This window comes from Oxyura jamaicensis, chromosome 3 (genome assembly GCF_011077185.1).
Source record: "Oxyura jamaicensis isolate SHBP4307 breed ruddy duck chromosome 3, BPBGC_Ojam_1.0, whole genome shotgun sequence".
Lineage (NCBI taxonomy): Eukaryota > Metazoa > Chordata > Aves > Anseriformes > Anatidae > Oxyura > Oxyura jamaicensis.
The window spans coordinates 112,945,658-112,967,656 of NC_048895.1; the positions used below are offsets into that span (position 1 = coordinate 112,945,658).

General features: G+C 42.2%; 1 protein-coding gene across 3 annotated transcripts in view; it reads right to left on the minus strand.

The window, feature by feature from the left end:
* Positions 1-21,999, minus strand: part of RUNX2 (RUNX family transcription factor 2) — a 148,618-nt gene that overhangs the window by 120,217 nt on the left and 6,402 nt on the right. For all 3 annotated transcript variants that reach the window (XM_035321097.1, XM_035321096.1, XM_035321098.1), the window contains exon 2: positions 21,692-21,796. In XM_035321097.1, the coding sequence (XP_035176988.1) occupies positions 21,692-21,796 (105 nt within the window). The remainder of the gene's footprint in view (positions 1-21,691; positions 21,797-21,999) is intronic.

Genomic DNA, 21,999 nt, shown 5'->3' on the forward strand with positions numbered 1-21,999 from the left:
TGTACCTCCAGTAAAGTTGTACTCATCTCTGTTTACCATTATCAAAGCTGTTCTTTCTAACGCAACTAAATCAGGTTGGTTTGTTAAGTCAGCAGTACTTTCTAGTTCTCATGCCCTAGGAAAATTCTGGCATGCATTAAAAGGAGTGTGGCCAGCAGGTCAAGGGAGATGATCCTCCCCCTCTACTCTGCCCTGGTCAGGCCTCACCTGGAGAACTGTGTCCAGTTCTGGGCTCCACGGTACAAAAAAGACAGGGACCTCCTGGAAAGAGTGCAGCGGAGGGCCACAAAGATGATACGGGGCCTAGAGCACCTTCCCTATGAAGAAAGGCTGAGAGACCTGGGTCTGTTCAGCCTGGAGAAAAGAAGACTGGGAGGGGATCTCATCAATGTGTATAAATACCTGAGGTGTGGGAGACAGAGGGATTTTGGCCAACCTCTTTTCAGTGGTTTGTGGGGACAGGACAAGGGACAATGACCACAAGATGGATCACAGGAAGTTCTGCACCAACGTGCAAAAGAAATTCTACATGGTGAGGGTGACAGAGCACTGGAACAGGCTGCCCAGGGAGGTTGGAGTCTCTTTCTCTGGAGATATTCAAGGCCTGTCTGGATGCCTAGCTGGGCAACCTGCTCTAGGGAACCTGCCTCGCAGCGGGGTTGGACCCGATGATCTCTGGAGGTCCCTTCAAACCCCTACAATTCTGTGATTCTGTGAAAATGCTCTGAGCGAGCCTTTCGACACAGCAAAGAAATACTGAAAATGCTAGTGACAGCAAAGCTACCAACATATTTTTGTCTGAGCTAGGTTGAACAATGCTCTCTCTCTCCCCTAAACCTTCTGTCTTCGAAACAAAACCTAAATTTTGGGCCAAAGTTTCCTGTGGCGATGGTTGTGGTTAAACATTATTTGTGAGTTTTGCATGCTTGATAAGGTCTCAGCACCGTGGAAAAATAATCGGTTGTCAGCTGAGGTGTGGCAAATGGAGGCAGAGGCTCGAGAGATGTTAAATGGGGCAGAAATGGCCAGATGCGGTTCTCTGAGCTTACGGCAAAACTCCCACTTACTTCAGAAGCCAGATTTGGGCCAGTACAGCTATTCCGGTTAGCGTTTGGTTTTGTGGGGAGAGGGGTGGCAGCTTTTCCTGTGTGATTCGCTGAAACAGAAGGAAAATGCTCACAAGGATAAGAGTGCCTGGGTTTGGCCAGCTGCACCTACGCTTCACGCTACATGCCACAAACGTCTAAAGTGGATCTTGGGGAAATTACCCATCGTGGTTTTGAGGTTTTAAGTAAGGACCAGAAAAAAAAAAAAAAAAAAAAAAAAAGGCAGGAAAACTGCACTTGAGCACTGATTCACTCAATTGATCTAACTTTCTGACAGATGAACTGAGTTCAAAGAGGCAATCTACTTTACCTTAGCAAGATGCCACTCCACTTTGAGATCATTAAGCCCAGATCTCACCTTCTTGCTCAAGAGGCAGGGCCATGCCTGTGTCTAGGAAGTCACTCTTCATTTAGCAGCAACGTGTAAGGTCAGGTAATTTGGGGATTTTGAACAAAACTCAGGAACTCAGCAGTCACGTAAAAAATTGCTTATCATACGAGGCAGCAACAAGAATTAATATTCACACTGCTATAATGACTGGCATCCGTGGGCCACTATTAATGTGCTTGTGAAAGTACAACGAGATCTCTGACCACAAATGATAACATCATTAGTTTTATGCCCCACCCTAAAGGTAGAACTGCTGGAAACACCATCGTTCCCTTGGTCTTTTCAGAAATAGCACAGGCTGTTGGTTCCAGAGAAATATCCTTCCTTATCTTGATGGGGATTTCCACCGATCTCAGCTTCTTGCGATGGAACTTGTGAAGCTTTGTTCCCCGTACCTGAACACAGGGGATGCCTGTTTACCTAACTACTATACGCAGGCTTAGCCTCGCTCGTCCATATCAAGCAGGGCAGGAAGTGTTGGTAGTACGTGACTCATAACACCCCAGATTTAATAGGCAATACTTTTGGAGAACTAAAACCTTGTCGAGCAGGGAAAAGAACCACCCTACCCTATGTTGAGGTCTACAGGAAACTGCCAAAACTCAAAATAATTATTTCATGGGGCATCTCATCAATTAGTCTTGAAATTATGGGCTTGTTAAAGATCATTCTCTTCCCATCAGTACTGTGCAGAGGTTATTAGCAGGTTCTAGAGCACTCTTTCCCATGCCTTAGAAATTACTGAAGATAAACCAATGTTATTAATATGATCATCCAAAACTTGCTGGCTGATCCATTTTCAGTGGAGCTACTAAGAAGGAAGCAATTTATCAAACAGCAGGAGAAATAAATAATATTTACATAGTTCTTTCCCCGTCTTTTTCCTTCTTTGATTCCTTTTAAACCGAATCTATTTTTTGTCTTCCTTTTTGTTATTTTCTGGTGGCTTCCTCCAAAAACAAAGCAAAACACACAAAAAACAGAGACCAGCAAACATTTCCTCTTAATTCTCTCCCATTCATCTCATTTTTCCCTCCTCCTCTTACCATTTGCTGCACATGTATTAAGGGGTGGTTTCCCCTCTTCCCATTCACTAAGCTTTCATTGCTCCATTAGATATTCATTTATATTCATTGTACCATTAGATATTGAAGTCTACTTTCTTAAAAATTATAGTTTTACAAATCTGCTCCACTCCTCCATAAACTGTAAGCCTTTAGAGACAGGTATGCTAGCAGAGAAGCTATTTATTTCTTGGCTACTCCAGGTTCCCTTTATTTTATGGTTGCACTCTGGATTACACGTGCGGAGCAGCAGAAGCACGAGCTACTTGTGTCGGCACAGCTGCAAGTATCACAGTAATGAGAGGAAAGAATTCACCATTTTTACAGCTTTTTCTTTTCTACCTGAGTATTTCTACATCAGCACTGTAATGAACGGGAGGGACATGCCGAATGGTAACACACAGAGGAACGCACCTGGCTACCCAGATTGCTCCCATGTGCTTGGTCTTGCTAACGAAAGGCAGGGTTAGCAAATATCAGAGGCTCCATTTCAGAAATATTTATATGGGCAGCAAGGAGAAGTGACAGAAAAGCAAGTTATTAATTACAAAAGACAACAAAAGAGGTCATTGCAATACCATGAGCCAAAACGAAATGGGATTTCACAGTAACTGCTTTGGTACTTTGCATTTAGAAATGCAACAAGCCAAGTGTTTCACAAACAAGTTGACAATTTATTACTCTCTGAAATGTAGACATGAATTGGCAAAAACATGGCCCAAAAAATTGTTTTTCTCATTAACGTCAGGTTGCAGAATTCCAGATTAAAACAGCCTGAAGGCTTTCTCCCCTCTCATACAACTCAATTATTTTTAATCCCTTAGGGGTGAAAAACCCAACCAAGTCTCGCAGCAGCAGGTTGATGCCTAGTCCACTGTCAATATTTCTAGGATTATGTCTGTTTTTAGGGTTTTCTGATGCTCTTGTGAAGCTCACTCTGTCTAACATTTCCTTTGCCTACCAAACTCCATAAATTTTTAACTAATGCTTTAAAAACAAATCTTGCTTAGGCACTCAGCTAATGGGAGCTGAAATTTTTGGAGCTTGCTCTGTGTTCTCAGAGCAGAAGCCAATCTCACTGAGACACTTAATTGAAACCTGGTCACTGTCCACGTCACAGGGCTTGCACATGTCCCAGGTTTCCTGGAGACCTGCAGGGAGTATAAGGAGCTTATGGCAGGTGCCTCCGCCCCAACACCTCGCCTACGGTACTTGAGGTAGGGTCTGCTATCAGCGTCCTCCACTGGATGGGGCCATGAGAAATGCTGACTGCAAGGTCAGCCTGGGTTCTCGAAGGAGCTCAGGGAGTTACCCCATGCTGACTCACTTTTTTCTCTTTTCCTCCCTTAGAAAAATCTTATCTTAATCCAGAGAGAAGGGATGGGACCTCCCCCATGGACATGTATATTTATGGTTATCCACGGATTGTCTGTATCTCTATATAATAAGAACCAAATGTTGTTAGGGACACCAAATCTGTACAGGGACAGACATCACTTGCTAGAAAATGACACAGACACAGAGTAGAGAAAAGGCCCAGAAGATCCACAAGATAAGGAGCTAGAAATCCCATTTGTTTAAAAGGGTGGAGAAAGTGGAAAAACAAACCCACTAATTTCTCAAATCCCTAGCCTAGGGAGGGTCATAACTTGCTGAGGAAGAACAGATTGAGGATATCTTGTTATAAATCCAGGGGCTGAAGTTTAGATAATGCACTTTGAGCTGAACTGACTAAATGAGTTATCACTCATGCTGAAAGTCCAATGCGATGCTCTGCTGTGACCTACTGCGCATGGCTTTCACAGATCAGCCTCGCTTCCTAGCACGGACCTCATGATCGTGCTCTTTGCCTATGCCCTGGAGAAGTCCTGCAACTTCACCTTCCTCAGCAAGCAAGGGAGGCCACAGGGGATTTCAAAAGCAAATGCCTTAAATTGGCCCTTGGCTGCTATGTGCTAAATACTGTAGAGTCTGGGAATTGCAAGGCAAATAAATGCAAGGTATTTCTCCACATTCAGAATATGTGAAAAGTCAAAAATGGTAAAATTCAGGGTCTAAAATACCTTTCAAAGTCTCTATAAAGATGTCTGTCCCCAGTCAGGTTGAGGGATAAATTCAATCATGTTTTGAACGAGCCCCTCAGAATCACACTGACACAGTTTCCTCTGCTGCTCTTCTGTGATCAGCAGCGCTTTGGGGGCTGAAAGGGGGAACTGGAAGCGGCATTTTTACACAAGCCAACAAACTCAGCTATGCTAAGGGACTCAACAACTAATTTTTAAAAGAGAATGCAAACATTGTCCTAAAAAATTGCCTCGACTATTGCTGGTACGGGATCATGCAGATACAGAGAGCCATGCTCCTGGGGTGGAACAGGCTACCGTGTCCCGGAGCTGGATGGCAACCATCTGCGTGCATGCTCTCTGACTGCTGCAAGTGTGCAGCGATTCTACTTATCTTAAGTCTCTTTTATTGAGGGCTAAGCTAAATCAAATCAACTTACATTCACGGGGGGTGGGGGGGGGGGGGGGGCAGGAACACCTACCGGGCAGCTGCAGTAGCTCAGCTGACATGTGGTAACACAGTCATCCCCTGTAACTCGAGCATGTGTCTAAGCCCTGAAATTTTCTCAGTATGGACTCAACTGGAGGCTGAAATTAAGTGCAATTTCAGGTCTACCTTCTATCAGACTCAAGTGGTGCACAGGTCTAGTGTTAACACTTCACAGCAGAGCAAATTCCGTGCATACATACCGAAGTTACGATGATTCTGTAAATTAGATCTAAACAGTTTTGTTTGCGTTTAAATATTTGATCATCTGTCTGCAGCGCTGCGAGCCCAACTAGTAGAAGTACGCCACTGCACGAGAATCAAATGATGGTAATTACGGGATGGGAAAAAACTTCATGATAGACTGTTTCATAAGCACACGGCATTATTATATACATATATATGTATATGTATGCATATAGCATAATAAAAGAGAATGCAAAAATCTCAATAAACACTAATAAGAAAAATTTAAATGTTAAAAGTTTATCTCATTGAATAAGTGAGACTGTGGTTGGGAACACAGCAGCAGACATTTATACTCAAGTCTTCAGCATTTCAACTCTCTTAGCAATGTAAAAACAACAAAAGACAATGGTGCTCTCACGAAAAGGCCCAATTCACAATGCAGACACTGCTCCTCCCATTCAGACAGGGTATTCATTATTATTTTAAATGTGCGGAGTCTAAAAAGCTATAAAAATATTTGAGTGTGGTGCGTATCCTTTTAATTCTGCACATACTCATTTTGTTGTTCCATCAAGCACTTGGCATCAAAGCTTTTCTTTATGTGCAGGTGTGAAAGGTGTGTGTACAAATTAAGTAGCTATCTCGCTAGCTGTTCACTCTGGAGGAGCACATGAAAGAGCCTGATTGTAACAAACCAAGGGAGTCATTTTTGCTCTGAACTAGGATTCCCGGGCTCCAGAGCTGTTCCCGTCCTCTTTGCACCTCCCAGACACATACTGCCTGCTGCGGGATTTTTGCAGGAGTCCCCATCCTGCACAAACCCTCCCTCGCTGCAGAAGTGGACGCAAACAACTACGTCTGTCTTTTCTATTAGTAATTGTCTGAAAACGTCAAAAGCCTTTGGAGAGATTTGTTTGTAAATGAGCCACACACCCTGACCGGTGCAAGCGATTTGCTCCAATTTACATATTTTGCAGCTCACATGCTGCAGTTGCCTTGCCCCCGCAAGGTTAGGTTTGCCAAGGACCGTGCCTTCGCTGCAGCTCCAGATGGCTGCGACTTCAGTCCTGTACTCCGGCCAGTAGTCTCCAGGCTGGGGTTAAACAAGCAGTTTGTTCCTCTCTTACATAAGCACCGAAAGACAATACTACATTCGAGCTCATAAAAATATTTTAATTGGTGATGATTTCCAGACAACTATGTCAAAATTAACTCCGAGTTGATGCCCACTCGCTTAAATTTCATTCATCTGGATTCAAATTATTTGCTTAAAAGAAGAAACATTTCCTTTTATACACACTTTGGTTTCAACCTCCAAAACCATTGCTAGAAATTAGTCCTAACCACCCAGTCGGCTGCCTCAGAAACCGAGCTCAAATCCATCACTTTAATGACATCAATAACAAATACACAATTTTAAACCCTATTGTGAACAGTGGCATACCGAGGAGCATGTGTAGCTGTCATCTCGTTAGTCACTAGAAAAACACCAATGAAACCGAAAGAGCCTAACCATGACAAATTATTCAAGAGTTTAACCTGAGACATTAATGAGCGCTAAATAGCTTGTTTTCATGCTCGCTTAAGGAGATTTGTTTAAAATCCCACCAACCTCCCTTGAATGTCGCTTGGCGAAGCACTTCGTTCTTGTCAAGCTGGTTTTCCTATTGCAGCTAAAACAGCAGGTTGCACGTGTTTGCTTAAGGATGCCTTCCCTCCCCACCCCGCAAGACACACACGCGCACGGCCGGAAAGCTGCCTCCCCTCGGCTGCACAAACCGTCTTCAACTCGCTCCCCAGGTTCACAAAGCGTAGAGCTGGCAAAAAAGCACCCACACCTGACTGCAGTCACATCAGCAGCCAGTGGAATGATGCCGGTGTAAAGTAAATGTGGGGAGGCTGGCTATCCTTTAGGAGTTTCATCTTTTCAGATTTTCTGTTTTGTCTGGTTTCCGTCTCGGCAGCCTGTACTAGAATAAAGCTTTCCTAGAGGAAGGCTCCTAAGCAGAGCCTGCTGCTTGCCATTCTCTGAAAGCTGCACCACTTATTTAGTTCTGAGTAAGGGCTGATGTAATGAGAGGCTCACACCTACGAGCCAGCCTTTACCTCCTGCAATGCCTTCAAGGGGTTGAAGGAACTGGAGTGTGCAGCCTAAGAGAGCTTCATTGTTCTGACACAGCAGTACAGAGCATGTCTGTATGCTGGGAACTTGAAGCTCACAGGATGGAAAAAAAAAAAACAAACAAAAAAAAAAACACAAAAACACTTTTTCTCATCTTGAGGATGGAGTAAAAATAAAATAAAATAAAATAAAATAAAATAAAATAAAATAAAATAAAATAAAATAAAATAAAATAAAATATGTTTTTATTTATCAAGGGAAAGTGAGACTTTCTAACTCACATTGTAATATACCCTGTATGGGAATATAACTTAGAAACATAACTCCAGTAAACCAACACCTTCATACTTCACATGAGAAGAGCTGAGACCAAGAGAATGAGGTATCCAGCTTCCACTGATATCAGTACATTTGGACATCTGCTTTGTTCAAATGCACCAACAGGAGACACACGAGTGGAGGGGTTGGACCAAGGTCCCTTGCAACCTCAACCATTCTGTAATTCTGTGAAATACATCAGAGGCAGATGACAGACCTGGAGGACCCATGTGCAAATGTCTCAGCCACTGAACTGTCCTTCTACGTCCATACCATACTCATCTGAGCAAAGAGGTCTGGTCTTCAGAACTTCCTGACATGAGAATTAAAGGGACAAAAAAAAAAAAAAAAAAAAAAAAAAAAAGGAAAGGGTAGGTGCGTTCTGTTTAAAAAGAAATTTTTCTTCTGACAGACAGCCTTTATGCTGATGTTCCAGATATCCTAACGTTGGGTTTTGCTACACACAGTCTAAATCGTCATTCAAACAAGACGTGAGCACGCTTCCAAAACAGGAGCAGTTTCAAATGCTCTCCAAAAAACTGCATTGTGATCCCATGTAAAACTATTCTTCAGTCCATATGGGAGATCTCAAACATTTGCTGGGTCTGGCTTTACTTTTAGTGGAATTTATATTGGAAAAACCATTTTATTTTGACCAGATTGTTTTTTATGCCAAAACTTTTTTTTTTTCCTTTTAAATTTTGGGCCAAATTTCACTTGACAGTATCCTCTTTGAAGAGGTGATCAAGTATACGCAACTGTTCCATATTGCATATGAGCCCTAAAATCTAATCTCTCCCCAAACTCATGTCCTTATAAAAATGTGAAGCCTTCTAATAGCTTTAAGTTGTTCTGCATACGGGATGTAAATTAAGTGAGGGCTTTGGAATTTTTTTAATAACTCGTAAAGTTGGGAAGTTTTCAGCTTGGATTCTGGAACCAGAGCTCAGGGCACACTGAACTAATTTAAAAATGTAAATGTAGAAAGATATGACCCATAAGTGACAAATTAAAGAGGGAACGTAAGTGATTTTCGGAACGTGCTGCCTTCCACCATGGACTGCTTACACAGTGCGGCCACTCTGGGGTCAACGTTTTCTGGCAGCAAGAGACAATAAAAAACGCATAAACTCAACTCGCATGGTAAAGCTACTGTATCTGACATAACACTAACGCGGAGGCCCAGAGAGGTTACTGAACCCTGGCTCCCAGCTGCATCAATCCCTGTTTTAATCACTCTCCTGACAACACTTCTCTTTCAGCCCTCAGCTGCTTGGCTCCTAAGGATGGGAATATCGCCGTAGTAAAGGAAATGGGAAAAAGCTTAAATGAAGTTGTAGCGGGGAGGAAAATAAAACTGCTGGTGAAGTTGCCTTTTACCCAGCACTGCAATCTATCTGTCTCCAAAAAAAAAAGGCTATTTTAACTTTTAAAAAGTACCAAAACCCACAACAAACCAGTCATCCCTAAGTCTGCTCCAGTGAATGACAATGAGACAAGCAGCAAGCTCCCTGCAGGACAATGTCTTGCAGCAGCTGGATTTTCCTGCAGTATTTCTCACTGGCCTTGCTCTCTCTTTGACCAAGCTGGAGTTTGTTGAAAGCAAGAGATACTGCGAAGGGCATGGTCTCCTCATTTTCTATGGCCCATGGAGACAGACACAGCTTGGAGAGGTCGACCAGCACTGTAAGACATGTAGGACCCCTCCTTTTGCTCTGTTTGCACAGCCACTCGTACAAACACAGACCCAGCCATCACCATAACTCCTATCATCACCTACCATCTGCAAATAAGAGCCTGCACATTTTAAACAGGAAGGAAGGATTTCTATACAGGAGCAGCTCTCAAGCATGAATTGCAACTCTGGATGCTTCTGACCAGCTCGTCCAATCTACCAAGATGAAAACTTATTAAAACAATTCGTATCACTGGTTTTAAATGGAGCCAGCATCTTCACAACACAGAGTCATGCAAATCCAAAGGAGGAGAAGGCAACTAAGAGAAAGCCTTGTTTCAGTAGCTTTCATCAGAGTATACAAAATACAAAAGTCTGTGCCTCTCTGGATGCGCCTATTACCAAGGAATGCTCCGCTTACTTCTGCAGAAGGGCTGGTAATTTGCCCTGTGTTTCACACAGCTCCACCCTCCCCAGGAGGCTCTCAGGTGCCTTTCTTCACATGCACTGACTGGAACTGGTCTTCAGTGACAAAATTGGGTCTGGATTTGACCCACCTTGGTGTTTGAATGTCCAGGTCCAGGCTGTGGCTGCCCCTCACCCGAACTAAACCAAGCTCGTTCACCAGCCCAAATCCAGCACTGGAAGTTATTTAGGGCAGAGTTTGGAGGAGTTTTTCAATGTTAATTTGCTGTGGTTGTTGTTCTTAAACAGCTTTTATTTTTTTCCCCTAAAAAAATTCCTTGTCAGGAGCAAATAAAAACTGACACCATTGCGCATACTGGCGCTGCAGAGGGGTTGCAGGAGCACTCGCAGCCAGACCCGGCTCCGTGCGGCGGGTGCAGTGGAGGAGTCATGGTCTACTGCACAAACTACTCGCATTGCGGGTGTGTTCCAGCCTGTAATGTCTGCGTGGATTGTGCCAATTCGGTTGAAGTGTATGCGCACCAAATTGCCTCTCTGAAGAGGCTTAGGGTGGGGAAGGAGAGTCCTGCCAAACGCTGGCGCCTGGAGGCCTAGCAAACCCCAACGCCGCCAGAGGGCCTGCAGGCCGCAGTGGCCCTCGTGCCATCTTCTCCAAAGGACACCACCTTCTCCAGCATTTCCTTGGCACTTAGGAAGGAGTCACATCATGCTTGAGCTGGAGATGGAGCCTTGCTCAGTGCCTTTTGGTCACCACCAAGGACCTGACCCATCCAGGTCAATGCTAGAGCCATGGCAGACCATGAGGAGAGGCTGCCCCTGCCCAATTAATTCCCTACACAGAATTTCCATTGCAGCTAATGGGTTGTTTTAAAGTGCAAATTAATAACATGGTAGATTAAATATGCTAGAGGTGGGGCCAGTAGGACTGCCTGTTGTTGAAGTTGCCCAAAATTATAAGTTTTCTGCTGCTTGTGACTACCAAATTTTGACTGGATTCAATTTTTTCTTGCATGAGTGAGAAGCATATTCCTTCAGTTTTGACCAAAATGGCTCAAACCTTCTTGGAAATGAGATAGCAAAGGGAAAATGCAGTGCCTCAAAAAACATTTTTGGCAATAATTTCTTGAAGCTTTTTTTGTCACTGTATTTTGGGGTGGAGAAACTTGACTCAGCAGGTTAGCACTTTTGTCACAAATATGCCTTTTGTAATTGCCATGGAAATTCAGGCAGATCTGGTAAAATTTGACAACTTTGAAAAAACTTTGAAAAATAAAATTTCACAGAATGCAAATTCATTGGGTTTTATCACCTAAAAGCTTTGTTTGCAGGTTGGAAAAGGTAGCTGATTGCTGGCCCACAGATTTTATGCTCCTGCCGCACAATTTCTTGTTGTGTCAATAGTTCAGTTGCTCAAAACCAAACGTTCACAAATTGTATTCACTGTGTGCTTGTACTTTTCCCAGTGCCAGATATGAGACCTTCATGTTCGTCCTTCAGAAGCATGAACCCTTCACCACCAACCCAATCCGAGAGCTGTAGTTTGAACATAAAAAGCATTATATATTGCTAAGAGCTCTGAAAAATATCATCCTGTGTGTCTCAAACGGGGCACTCAGGATTAACAAATACTTTGGGATTGAATTCTCTCTGTCATGGGGTCACGTGAAAAAATAAGGTATGGGTTCACACTAAGTGGGCATGCTCTATCCCACAGGACACTGCTGTCCGACGGATAAACCAACATATGTTCGTACAATGAAGGACTCTTTTGTCATGCATACTTGAGAGGCATGAATTAAAATTGCTCTGATAACCGTAATCTTGGCATTTCCAAATTATGTGTGCTCAGACATGACATTTTCCTACTGTAATTTTTGTCTGTAGCATATGCATAAAGCAAGACCTAAGAACTAGAGATATCTGCCCTTTAATCAATAAGATCTATTTCTTTTATGTCAACATGTTATTATTTATCTGACGTGTAAGTATCCCCTTGTTACCTTAAATCTACTGTTTATTCCCTTTTACACCGTCACCACAGAAAAAAAATAGCTCTCAATTTAATTACATATATATTTAGTGAGGTGTTTACTTTGTACCTCACACAAAAGTAAACATGCTTCCCAGAAAGCTTCCTTCATTCTTGAGCTGTATCTAAAGAACAGTCCCTGTTATCTGGATTTTGGGAGCACTGAGTCCTTAGTACTCTCTCATACCTGTCTATGATAAAGATTCTCCACAAGCCAGCTGCTATCTGGTTTCTCTTTTGCTGCCATCAATGTCTTTCAGGAGTAGCAGAGATCAAGAAGAGTGAAATTAAATGCATAGGTTGGTAAGCCAGCATACATGCAGAGCACAGACCCTACATAAATACAGTCTGCGCACCCTTCATGTGCTGTAATTCTGCAGTCCTAATGCTCAGGGATGCTCATGACTGTGTGCCATACTGCAGGCAATGAATACTGCTGTGTGAGACTTCTTCACATCAGTAATAAGCATACCCTGGGCTCATTCTTCCAAAACAAAAGATAAAGGTTAATTAAACAGTCTGACTCTGCCGTGAAGCTGAGGAGGCTCCCATATAACAGCCAAGACTACTGCTGAGCTGCAGGGGCCACAGCCTCTGGGAAAGGAACAGCAACAAGCACATCAGCATGGGGAAAGGGAACATTTCAAACCAGGGTGGACATTTCTGCAGACTGCCTGAGAGTTTCAAGCAAGAGGAAAACATGAAAGACTGCATACTGCTTATTTATGTCTAACATGGAGAAGCTCACCAATATCCTAAAATATACTAAAATGTGACAGACTTCAAAAAGTAACCCTTCAATGCCACTTTTGAAAAAGCAGACTCTAAAGCCCCCTTCTAAAAGGTTTAAAGAACAATAATCAGTGTTCACCTCCAGAGATTTGCACAACTTGTGGATATGTAAGGTAGGATAAATCAGCCTTTAAACATGCCTAATTCTCTCTTACCACAACGGGCCACAGATGACTAGCTGGGACACCATATCTAGCTTTTAGACAACTGCACTTGAAAACCAGTCCACCCTGCGTCTCTCTGAAAATTTTATCCATATGTCCCTTTACAAAAATGATTTTCATTTGGACTGCTTAGGTGATGAATTAAAACACTGAATAAATTACATTCAGAGCTCTAACACTGAGCCCTCTTCTGTATTCAACACTTCTTTCTACAGAGGTGGTAATTTTATTATAGTGCTGGTTTTACAGACAATTGTTCAAAGACATCAAAAAAAGACTAAAAGTGTAAGTGGACCCATAGCCCAGATCATCAAAGCCAAAAAGTGTCCAGTGCGATAGCAACATCAAGAACAACAAAAAAACAGGTTCCACAAATCTAATGTTTACAATAACAAGAGACCCCAGGAACAAAAAAGTACATTATTCATAATTTATTTGGTGTCCTAGAAGCCTGGAAACAACTTTATTGCGTTTCATATGTCTTCAGTGCTTAACAAATTCACTGGGAATATATTTCACTGGGAATATATTTAACAATTTCACTGGGAATATATGCCCAGAGAAGCTGTGGATGTCCCATCCCTGGAAGTGCCCAAAGCCAGGCTGGATGGGGCTTTGAGCAACCTGGTCTAGTGGGAGGTGTCCCTGCACATGGCAGGGGGTTGGAACTACATGATCTTTAGCTCCCCTTCCAACTCAAACCATTCAATGATTCTGTGATATATATGTAGTCCATGCAGAGTGCCCTCTATATTGTCTGATCCAGTGAGTATTTTGTATGTCCAGGGCCTTATTATTTTCCAGATTTTATTCTAGAGAGAAACACAGGTTTGAAAATATGTATTTGAAAATACATCAAATAACAGTGAATACCATCCACTTTTGATGGGTAATCTCTGAATTTCTGATCCTTTTTAACACTGCCATTTAAAATTGGGCTTCTTTTGCACATTTAATCTAGGATTTACCATAATAAAACAACCATATTTGGTACTACAACAGCGCCTGCAAGTGCTCCTTTCCAAGAAGGCTCTGTAACAATGAGAAGATGCTGTTACAGAACTGTCTGCCTGATTTACTAACTTACTCTAAGAACAGTGAAACAAAACATTACAAGTGCCTCTGACTGCATGTAACATTTAAAATCATGCCTACTACTGCGGGAATCCAGGAATGGGTAGGTATAGTTCCCCTGTATTCTTTGTAGGTAACACCCATAAGATATATTATAACCTTTACACTGTTTCTTACATGGCTGCAATATTTTAATTAGGGTGAGAATGTTACTGAATACTATGCCAACCGCTAAATAACCTGAGCTTTAATCTCAGCAGTTCACACAAGCCAAGCTGAGCAGGACCTGAGTAGTACCTGGGTACTTAAATCCTGCACGAAGCGATAAATGATGTAGATAGCGCCATTTTTAAAGATGTGTCTGTATTGCACTCATTACAGCAGCTGTACTGATACTTCAAAGGCAGCTTTAAACAAACCCTTACATTGTCAGAAATGCAGCATGGACAGTTCACAGTTCAGTAAAAGACAAAACATCCCCCCCAGAAAGCTGGGCAAATCCACGTTGAGCTTCGTATCTGTGGCTGTACAGCTCTCCCTACCTGAGCTACCTGCTTTAAAACTAACTCAGGCTGTCTGAATTTAATAGCAATGATTGGGTACACCCTACAACTATAATATCTCATCATCTCATCTGACTTCATCCACCTCAAAAACAGGGTGCCTAGTCTAGGCTAGTCATCTAGCCTCCATTTATAATCAATGGAGTGGGACGGACACCCCTCAAGGGCAATTAATTCCACTTCAAGATAGGTATTAAGATAGGTAGGGTGAATCACTCCCTGGAAGTGCCTGGGTCTCTTCATTCAGTACAGGAGAAACCTACCCTACATTTCTAGTTTTCAGAGAGCTGAAAGCTATCTTCAGCCAGCAGTGACCACTGTCTTCTCCGGGCAGTGACAGCACTGTGCTCAGTTAGCAGGTCTACAGTATGTGAGATGTGTAATAATGGACCTGAGCAGACATAGACATTAAGGAACCTGGTTGTCTTCATAAGAATAAGGTTTCTGGCACCCCAAACATGCTGCAGCATGAGATCATTACTAAGTTTATTCCCCTGAAGTTTCAATTAAGTATGATGTTCTTCCTCATTTCCTCTTCTGCATTCCTTGTCTGGTTAAATCAGCATCTGTGTCTCACTTCTGGGATGACCATGTTTCAGTGGAGAATGAAGTTTATGTGGAGAATAAAAATAAATTTTATACAAAATGTATAAAGAAATTTGGGATTGCTACCAAGGAAGATCCATGTAAGTGCTCTACTCACACCACTCTGATGCAGCATCTCCCAAACACATTTGCCCTGTTCCCTTCTTCCCAACCCACTTTCTAAAGTGGAAGGAGGGAAGAGATGCTACACTGAAGTGTGAGAAGAAAAAATGCTGATATTCGAAGCAACAAGCTAGAAGCATTGCAAAAGTGAAGGTGTACGAGAGTTTAAGTTCTTGTGGGAGGAGAGAATCGAACTAAGCGGTCTGGGAAAAGCTGCTTCAAAGCCTTTTTTCTACCATCTTCTTCCACAGTATCTGTATAAAGTAGTGGCACATATATAAAAATCGCTTTCACTTTTCCTTTCCTCCTAGTTGTGCCATAAGGAGATACAGAGTGCATTCACTTACTCTGCTGACTTCATCTGTTTGGTTATAACCCCTTTTTACATCTGTATTTTCAGTGGAGGCTGTAAGATACTCAGAGTAAGACTCTCATCATACAGCTGTGCCGCAGAACAGGGCCATGATTTTACTTGTGGCTTGGAGAGACCTTTTAAATACAAATGGCAATAGCTGCGATATATCAAAAGCCACCATAATGGTCATCCTACATGCCAAACGTACTAGGACAAGGCTGTTTGAAGCAATGATCCCTCTACAAAAGAATGGAAATGATCTGTTTTCAGATGACAAATAGAAATAATTACAACTGGTGAGTGCATCTTAGGGAATGGTTTTAGGGTCAGGCTTGCCCACTGGTTTTACATCATCTTCTAAAAGTCTTTTCTCTCTCATTCTAATAGGGAATCCACGGTCAGCTGCCATCACAGCAATGTCCTCTTACGGTGAGAGGCAGCCAGTGTCCCGTAGGATCACTTAGCTTTCACAACTGCAGTCTATAAATTCAAGGCGTGAGTGAACAAAGTAGGTTTCGCTTTCGTCTTACCCTACACACTACAGCAGCAGATGAAAGGTGTGATCACCGGAAAAGACACGACTTTGTCCTAGACTTTTCCTCAAACCATGAGTTTTATGACCCAGCCCCTCTCTAGCCGCAGTGGAAAAACGCGGAGCTGCTGGTCCTTGGGATGCAGCTTCCATCCAAACCAGCAGCCTCCTGGTCACCTTGCTCCAGAGGCACGCACCACGGTCGGGGTGCTGGAAGAAGCCCTGCTCTGTGGGTTACACACCTATCTGAGACACGAATCTAAACCACTGGCATACGTACTGCCTGCCACGTCTCACGAGGAACACCTAAACCGCCCCTACAGTTTCTCACAGCCTCCGGAAATGCTCAGGAGCTCTTCTCCAGACCTGAATTAATGAGATTTTGTCAAATTCCACATTAGCAAAAATAAACCAGCAGCAAATGATACCGAGTGAAACTATGTCTGGCATTTACACTGCGGAAAGGGCCTGGTGCTGCGCCCCTGGGACCAGAAACACTGAGGCTGCTCACGGGACCCCAGGACCACCAGCCTGCAATGCCCTGCGGTACCCACTCGGCTCAATTACGGGAAGTATATGCATGGTAAAGAACCTAAACCCCGCAGCAGCGCAGCCACGCCAAACATTTCTTGGGCCGTATAATCACATTCTGCCTCGTTTCTTACAAAGGGGCATTGTAACGCAAACATTGAACTTTGCAGAGTCATTTAGAACAATTTACAAACCACCAAAGCGCCCACTGGGATCCCAGCGAGGCTGGGAGAAATCTGGAATAACCCAGCTGATTTCAGCAGAGATGTGTCACCGTGAAAGACACCAGCACAAGGCACAGATTTTCTAAGCTCAGTTTAGATGAAAACTTTTTCATCGCATCTCAGGGTGTTTAGCATCGATTTAAGCTAAAACCTCCTGGCCGTGCCCAAACGCGTGCAGATGCGAACTTCCACCTTCAGTTTCGGCAACGTTATCGCTTGCAGAAACTGCTGTGCTGCAGTTCTGGTGTGAAACACATGTGCAGAGTACAACCTGCTTGTAAAATTTCCTCTCCTGCAAGCTATAGCTCTCTGCACTGCACGAATTTACCGCAGTGAAAAAAATTCAATGTATTCTTGGGAAGGAAGGGGGCTGGTGTAGTGGTTTTTGAAGGCAAGCCAGAGAATATTCTAAACTGGGGACACACAGCATGCTTTAACTGCTGTGCTAATTCTGGATAAAGAGATGTTAAGGATCTAGCTCCTTGCTGTAGCATGCCATGTGTCCCTGAATAAAATTACTGCCATGCAGGCTGTTAGCGAAGGAATGCGTAAACAGACAATGTATCCTTGCATCAGTTCCACAAAATGTTGCACAACACAAATGCCTCTCGATGTGTCATTTCCTGCTTGGCCACCAGCCCAGCTCCTGACAGTCAGTCAACAAAAAAAAAAAAAAAAAAAAAAAAAAGAAAAAAAAAAAAAGAAAAAAAAAAAAAAAAAAAAAAAACAAAAAAAAGGAAAAAAAAAAAAAAAAAAAGAAAAAAAATACTGAAAGATTTAAAGCTGTTCTACTCACAAGCACATTCCACTAGCCCCAGCATTATCCCTCCACCCTCTGCCTTTGAAAGGAAAGAGAGAGAACTTCCTAAACACTGTTATGGTTTTAAGTCTAGGAATCTCAAAAATCTCAATCGCTTATCTGCGTTTTATAAGCCAGCCAGCCAAACAGTTAATACAAAGGCTGACCAGAAGCTCTTGCTTCTCTTTTGCTGTCTTTTGTAGTGTGCAGGGACAAAAAGGCAATGTTTGCTCATACCTTTCCTCAGGTGTGCACCTTACAAGCTAGGGCGGCAGGGCAATATTCAGGAGCTGAATGAAATGCAGTAATTTCCTCCTACCAAAACATACCAGTCCAAAGCTCACAGCTACTTTTCCATTCATGCTGATAGACAAAACTGTGGTCAGTGACTTCCGAGACTATCTTTAACTGGAGATGAACTGAAGTCCTTGGAAGCCAGGCAAAATATAAAAATATATGCACTTCTCCCTCTTTCCTTGTGATTTCCCTACTGACTGTGTTTGTAGAAAAGGCAGCCAGGAAGGAGGACTTGTCTCCTATTCCACAGGTACTGCCGTGGAAGGGCAAATCGTTATTTCTGTGTTTGTAATGAGGGATGGCAAAGCATTAAAGGGGATTTAGGTATAGGATTTGTTTTCCTTTTTTTCCCTTGTAATTCCTTTACAGTGAAATCGTTCTATCTGTTGGTCAGTTATGAGCTCATGACAACTCAGTTCTCCAGAAAACTTCTTTCAGCCCTCCCAGCTGGAAGGCAGCTCTGCTGGATAAGGTCTGTATATGGCAGAGGTTTTGTACGGGATATGAGGAGAAAAATAAATATCTGCAGGATTTCCCAATGGTTCCCAAAAAACTTATACAATCCAGTCTCTTGACTCCACCGCTCAGAATGCAATGTGCTGTCTCAGTCCAGCACAGACACTGGGCAATGCAGTAGATGTCCCTGGTTGGTAATCTAGATAGACTAAAATATTTTTAAAAAAGAAAAAAAATATATTTTCTTGGGAGTAATCATCAGAATACCTTTTCTCCCATAGAAATAGCTGGGTTTTCAGAGCAACCTGACATCACTGTCTCTATTAAAATATTTTAAAATAATAATAGAGAGGTAAAGCAGCAAGCTTCTACAAGCACATGTTTAATACAACTAAATGGCATTTACATTTAAGAACCTGACTTCCTGAAGTGCTGAGCATCCAAAATACCAACTGGAGTCACTGCATGCCATGACTGTTCAGCGTGCTTAATGTCAGGCTCTAAATGATTGTGATATCTGTCATTGTGTTGCTGCTGCTCCTGCTGCTGCTGGAAAACATGCAGCATTTATTTGCTCGAGTCAACTTGCCAGCAGAAGGTCAAAGTGCTTTGCCTATAAACAAGCCTTACAAATTCATGATCTTAAGCATGATGTCATGTCTTAAAATGATAAGCTGGCAACAAAGTAAATGACATTTTGTAAAGACGTGCATAATTTTATGTTTACGCTACTTAGAATGAAGGTTCTAATAAGTCATTGGTTGTGTTCCTTTAAAGGGAAGTTTTATAACTGAGATGAATCACAACTGCAAAAGATCAAAGTTAAAAAACATCAATGATGCCATGGGGTACTTTTTAATCTTGTAATGAATGATGATCATGTGCTCTTATGAAGTTGGTCCAACTGCCAACGCCAGATGTGTATATTAAGAAAAAAGTTGTTTGTGATGTGACAGCTCTGGTTGAGCTGCCAGAGAGAAGAAAACTCGGATAACGTGCTTGAGATGTCTGTGTGAAATACAGATCCTGGCAGAGAGGGGCACTATTTGCCGATACATAATTTGTTAAGAAAAACACATTTGCTATCAGAGCCACTTGTAGCCTTGAATTCCTCCTTGCCTCCAACCACCTAATTTTCCTTATGCAATGTAAATGCCAGATATGCTTCTTGAATGATTGCTACCAAAGAGCAATAAATCTACACGAGTGAACTTCAGAACTTCAGTGAAACTCCCACAGTACTTCTAGAGCTACACTTTCCCTGAAGATTCAGATTTAATAGCTGGTCGTTCTAGAGGCATCACAGCATTACAGCCTTGAAAGCATCCAGCTGCAATGACAGAACTTGCAGAACCAAACTGACCCCAGCATAAAACTTCAATATATAGCTGAAATACTAAGATTTGAGGCTCTTTAAAAAGGGCTTTCTTAATAAATGAATAAAGACAGAAAGAAAGACACATTTACTGCATCTGGGCTACAAGAATTGATTTTCTAAGTTACTGAGCATTCCTAGCTTCAGCTGAAATCCGTGGGAATAGCAGATAGGTATCATGTGCAGAGCCTTTCTTTCAGGCTAACCTAAAAAATTCAGGCAGAACATGGAAATCTTATGAAGTTATATTAACATGGCCTCACTTTTAATCCACAAAGCCTCAGAACGGTTTAGTCCCAATCTAAGGACCAACCACAGATTCCCTTTCTGTGCCACACCAAGTAACCCACGCTGTTCTCTGTACCATTTTCAAACTACTCCGCTCTGTCACAGCATTTTTTAATCTCTTCTAGATTTCCTCTTCTGCAGATACCTCAACACCTGGAAGCAGCTCCAAATGGAAAGGACTAAATGACAGGTAACATACTCTCTGGTTTTTACACCGTGAATGCAGTTTGCCCAGGGTCTCCAAGCAACCTGCACACAACAACAGTTGTGGGTGAACATTAAAAAGGGTGCTGCTTCAGCTAGGGAGGGACGGCAGAACAAAAATCCCCTTGCTGGGACAGACAGACACCTCAGATGTCAGCGGGCAGCAGCACAAGTATCTACGGAATGAGATGTATCCACAGCTATCTGCTTTCCCTTATCTGTTACTCTAGGTGAGACACTACAGCTGGGCAGCTCTTACAGAAGGCATTTCAGTGGCAGAGGAGATGGCACCACAGCGTGTATTAGCACGAGAAATGCTTCACTGTGTGAATCCTCTCTACTTCTGTCTTTGTGGTATTTCAGCTAAACTCCCTGAAAGCTCCTTAAAGGTCTCATTTGTATGTGTAGATCAAAGGCAAAATAATTATTTGAGATGCTTCCATTATAGGGATTTTTTTAAGTGTGGTTATTCATCAAATAAATCTTAATCTCTACATGTAATTTAAATACAGCTATACCTAGGTAATCCAATCAATTTAGAAGGAGTTGTTCTAGTCAGATTAAGAAAAATACTGGCTCATCAGTGATATCCATAAGATGCGAGACTGGTTACCAGCTAAATGTGTGAGACAGAGAGACAAACCAAGAAATGATGGATTAACCAGACTTGACTGTATCTAAAAGTAAATGCCATCCACAAAATTGCTGGAACATGGCAAAACACACTTGTCATAAAAATGTAGCCAGTAATCATTGCAAATATATTCTTAGCAAGTTAGAAAAGTGCACTGCTATGAGGTTAACATGCTGGGTGAAAAACTGATGGACTATGCTTAAATTAAGTATAATTTCTGTGCACAAATAAGAAACAAAGATCATGTTTTTTATACACTGCTTTCATAGCTTACTTTGGCCCCCAGGGTTTTGTGATGAGTCCACAGCCGAAAACCAATTTCAGGTATGATGAGATTAATGAGGTACATTAATTATCTGATGGCAAAAGAATTTAAGGGCAAACAAAAAGGCACTATATTATATATTTTCTCTCTGTGCTAGGACTGATCCTGTAAGATCAGTCTGCTATTGTGTTCTAAACATCTCCAGTTCGAAGCTTATGGGAGTTTAGGGAATTCAGCATGTTGCAGGATTGCATCTATTATGCCTAAATCAGATTATATATAAATACCGTGGGTTTAGTTCTCATTTACACTGGCAGATAATGTATCAAGACCTTGATGTGAATGAGAATCAGGTTTGTGATTGCCCAAATTCAGCCAAGCACTTAAGTGTGTGTTTAATGCAAGTATGTGTGTGGTCCAATAGACTCCAAATTAAGCATGCGCTTACAGATTTTGCTGAGCAAGGCCCAGTGTTTGACAAAGATATATATTTCATTTATGGTTCTCTGTTAAACAAAATTAAGCAGGCGTAAGTGTAAAAATAAGAGCATAATACTCACTTCTTGGCTCCCTTGGCCCATCCACTGTAACCTTTATAGCTCTGTGGTATGTAGCGACTTGGGGGGGATTTGTCAGGACAGTTATTGTCAAAGTAAAGCTCTTCCCTACAAAGGGAAAAAAACAACAAGGAATGAGTGATTACAACATGAAAACAGTCACATGCATGTTCAGTAAAGAATCAGAGACATTTAAAATTATTCCCTGTCGTTACCACAATCGTGAAAATTAAAAACATAACTGACCATAGGAGTTTTCCTCCCCTTCAGTTTTACTCTATGTCAAGAATATGTCCATGTGTTGACAATCT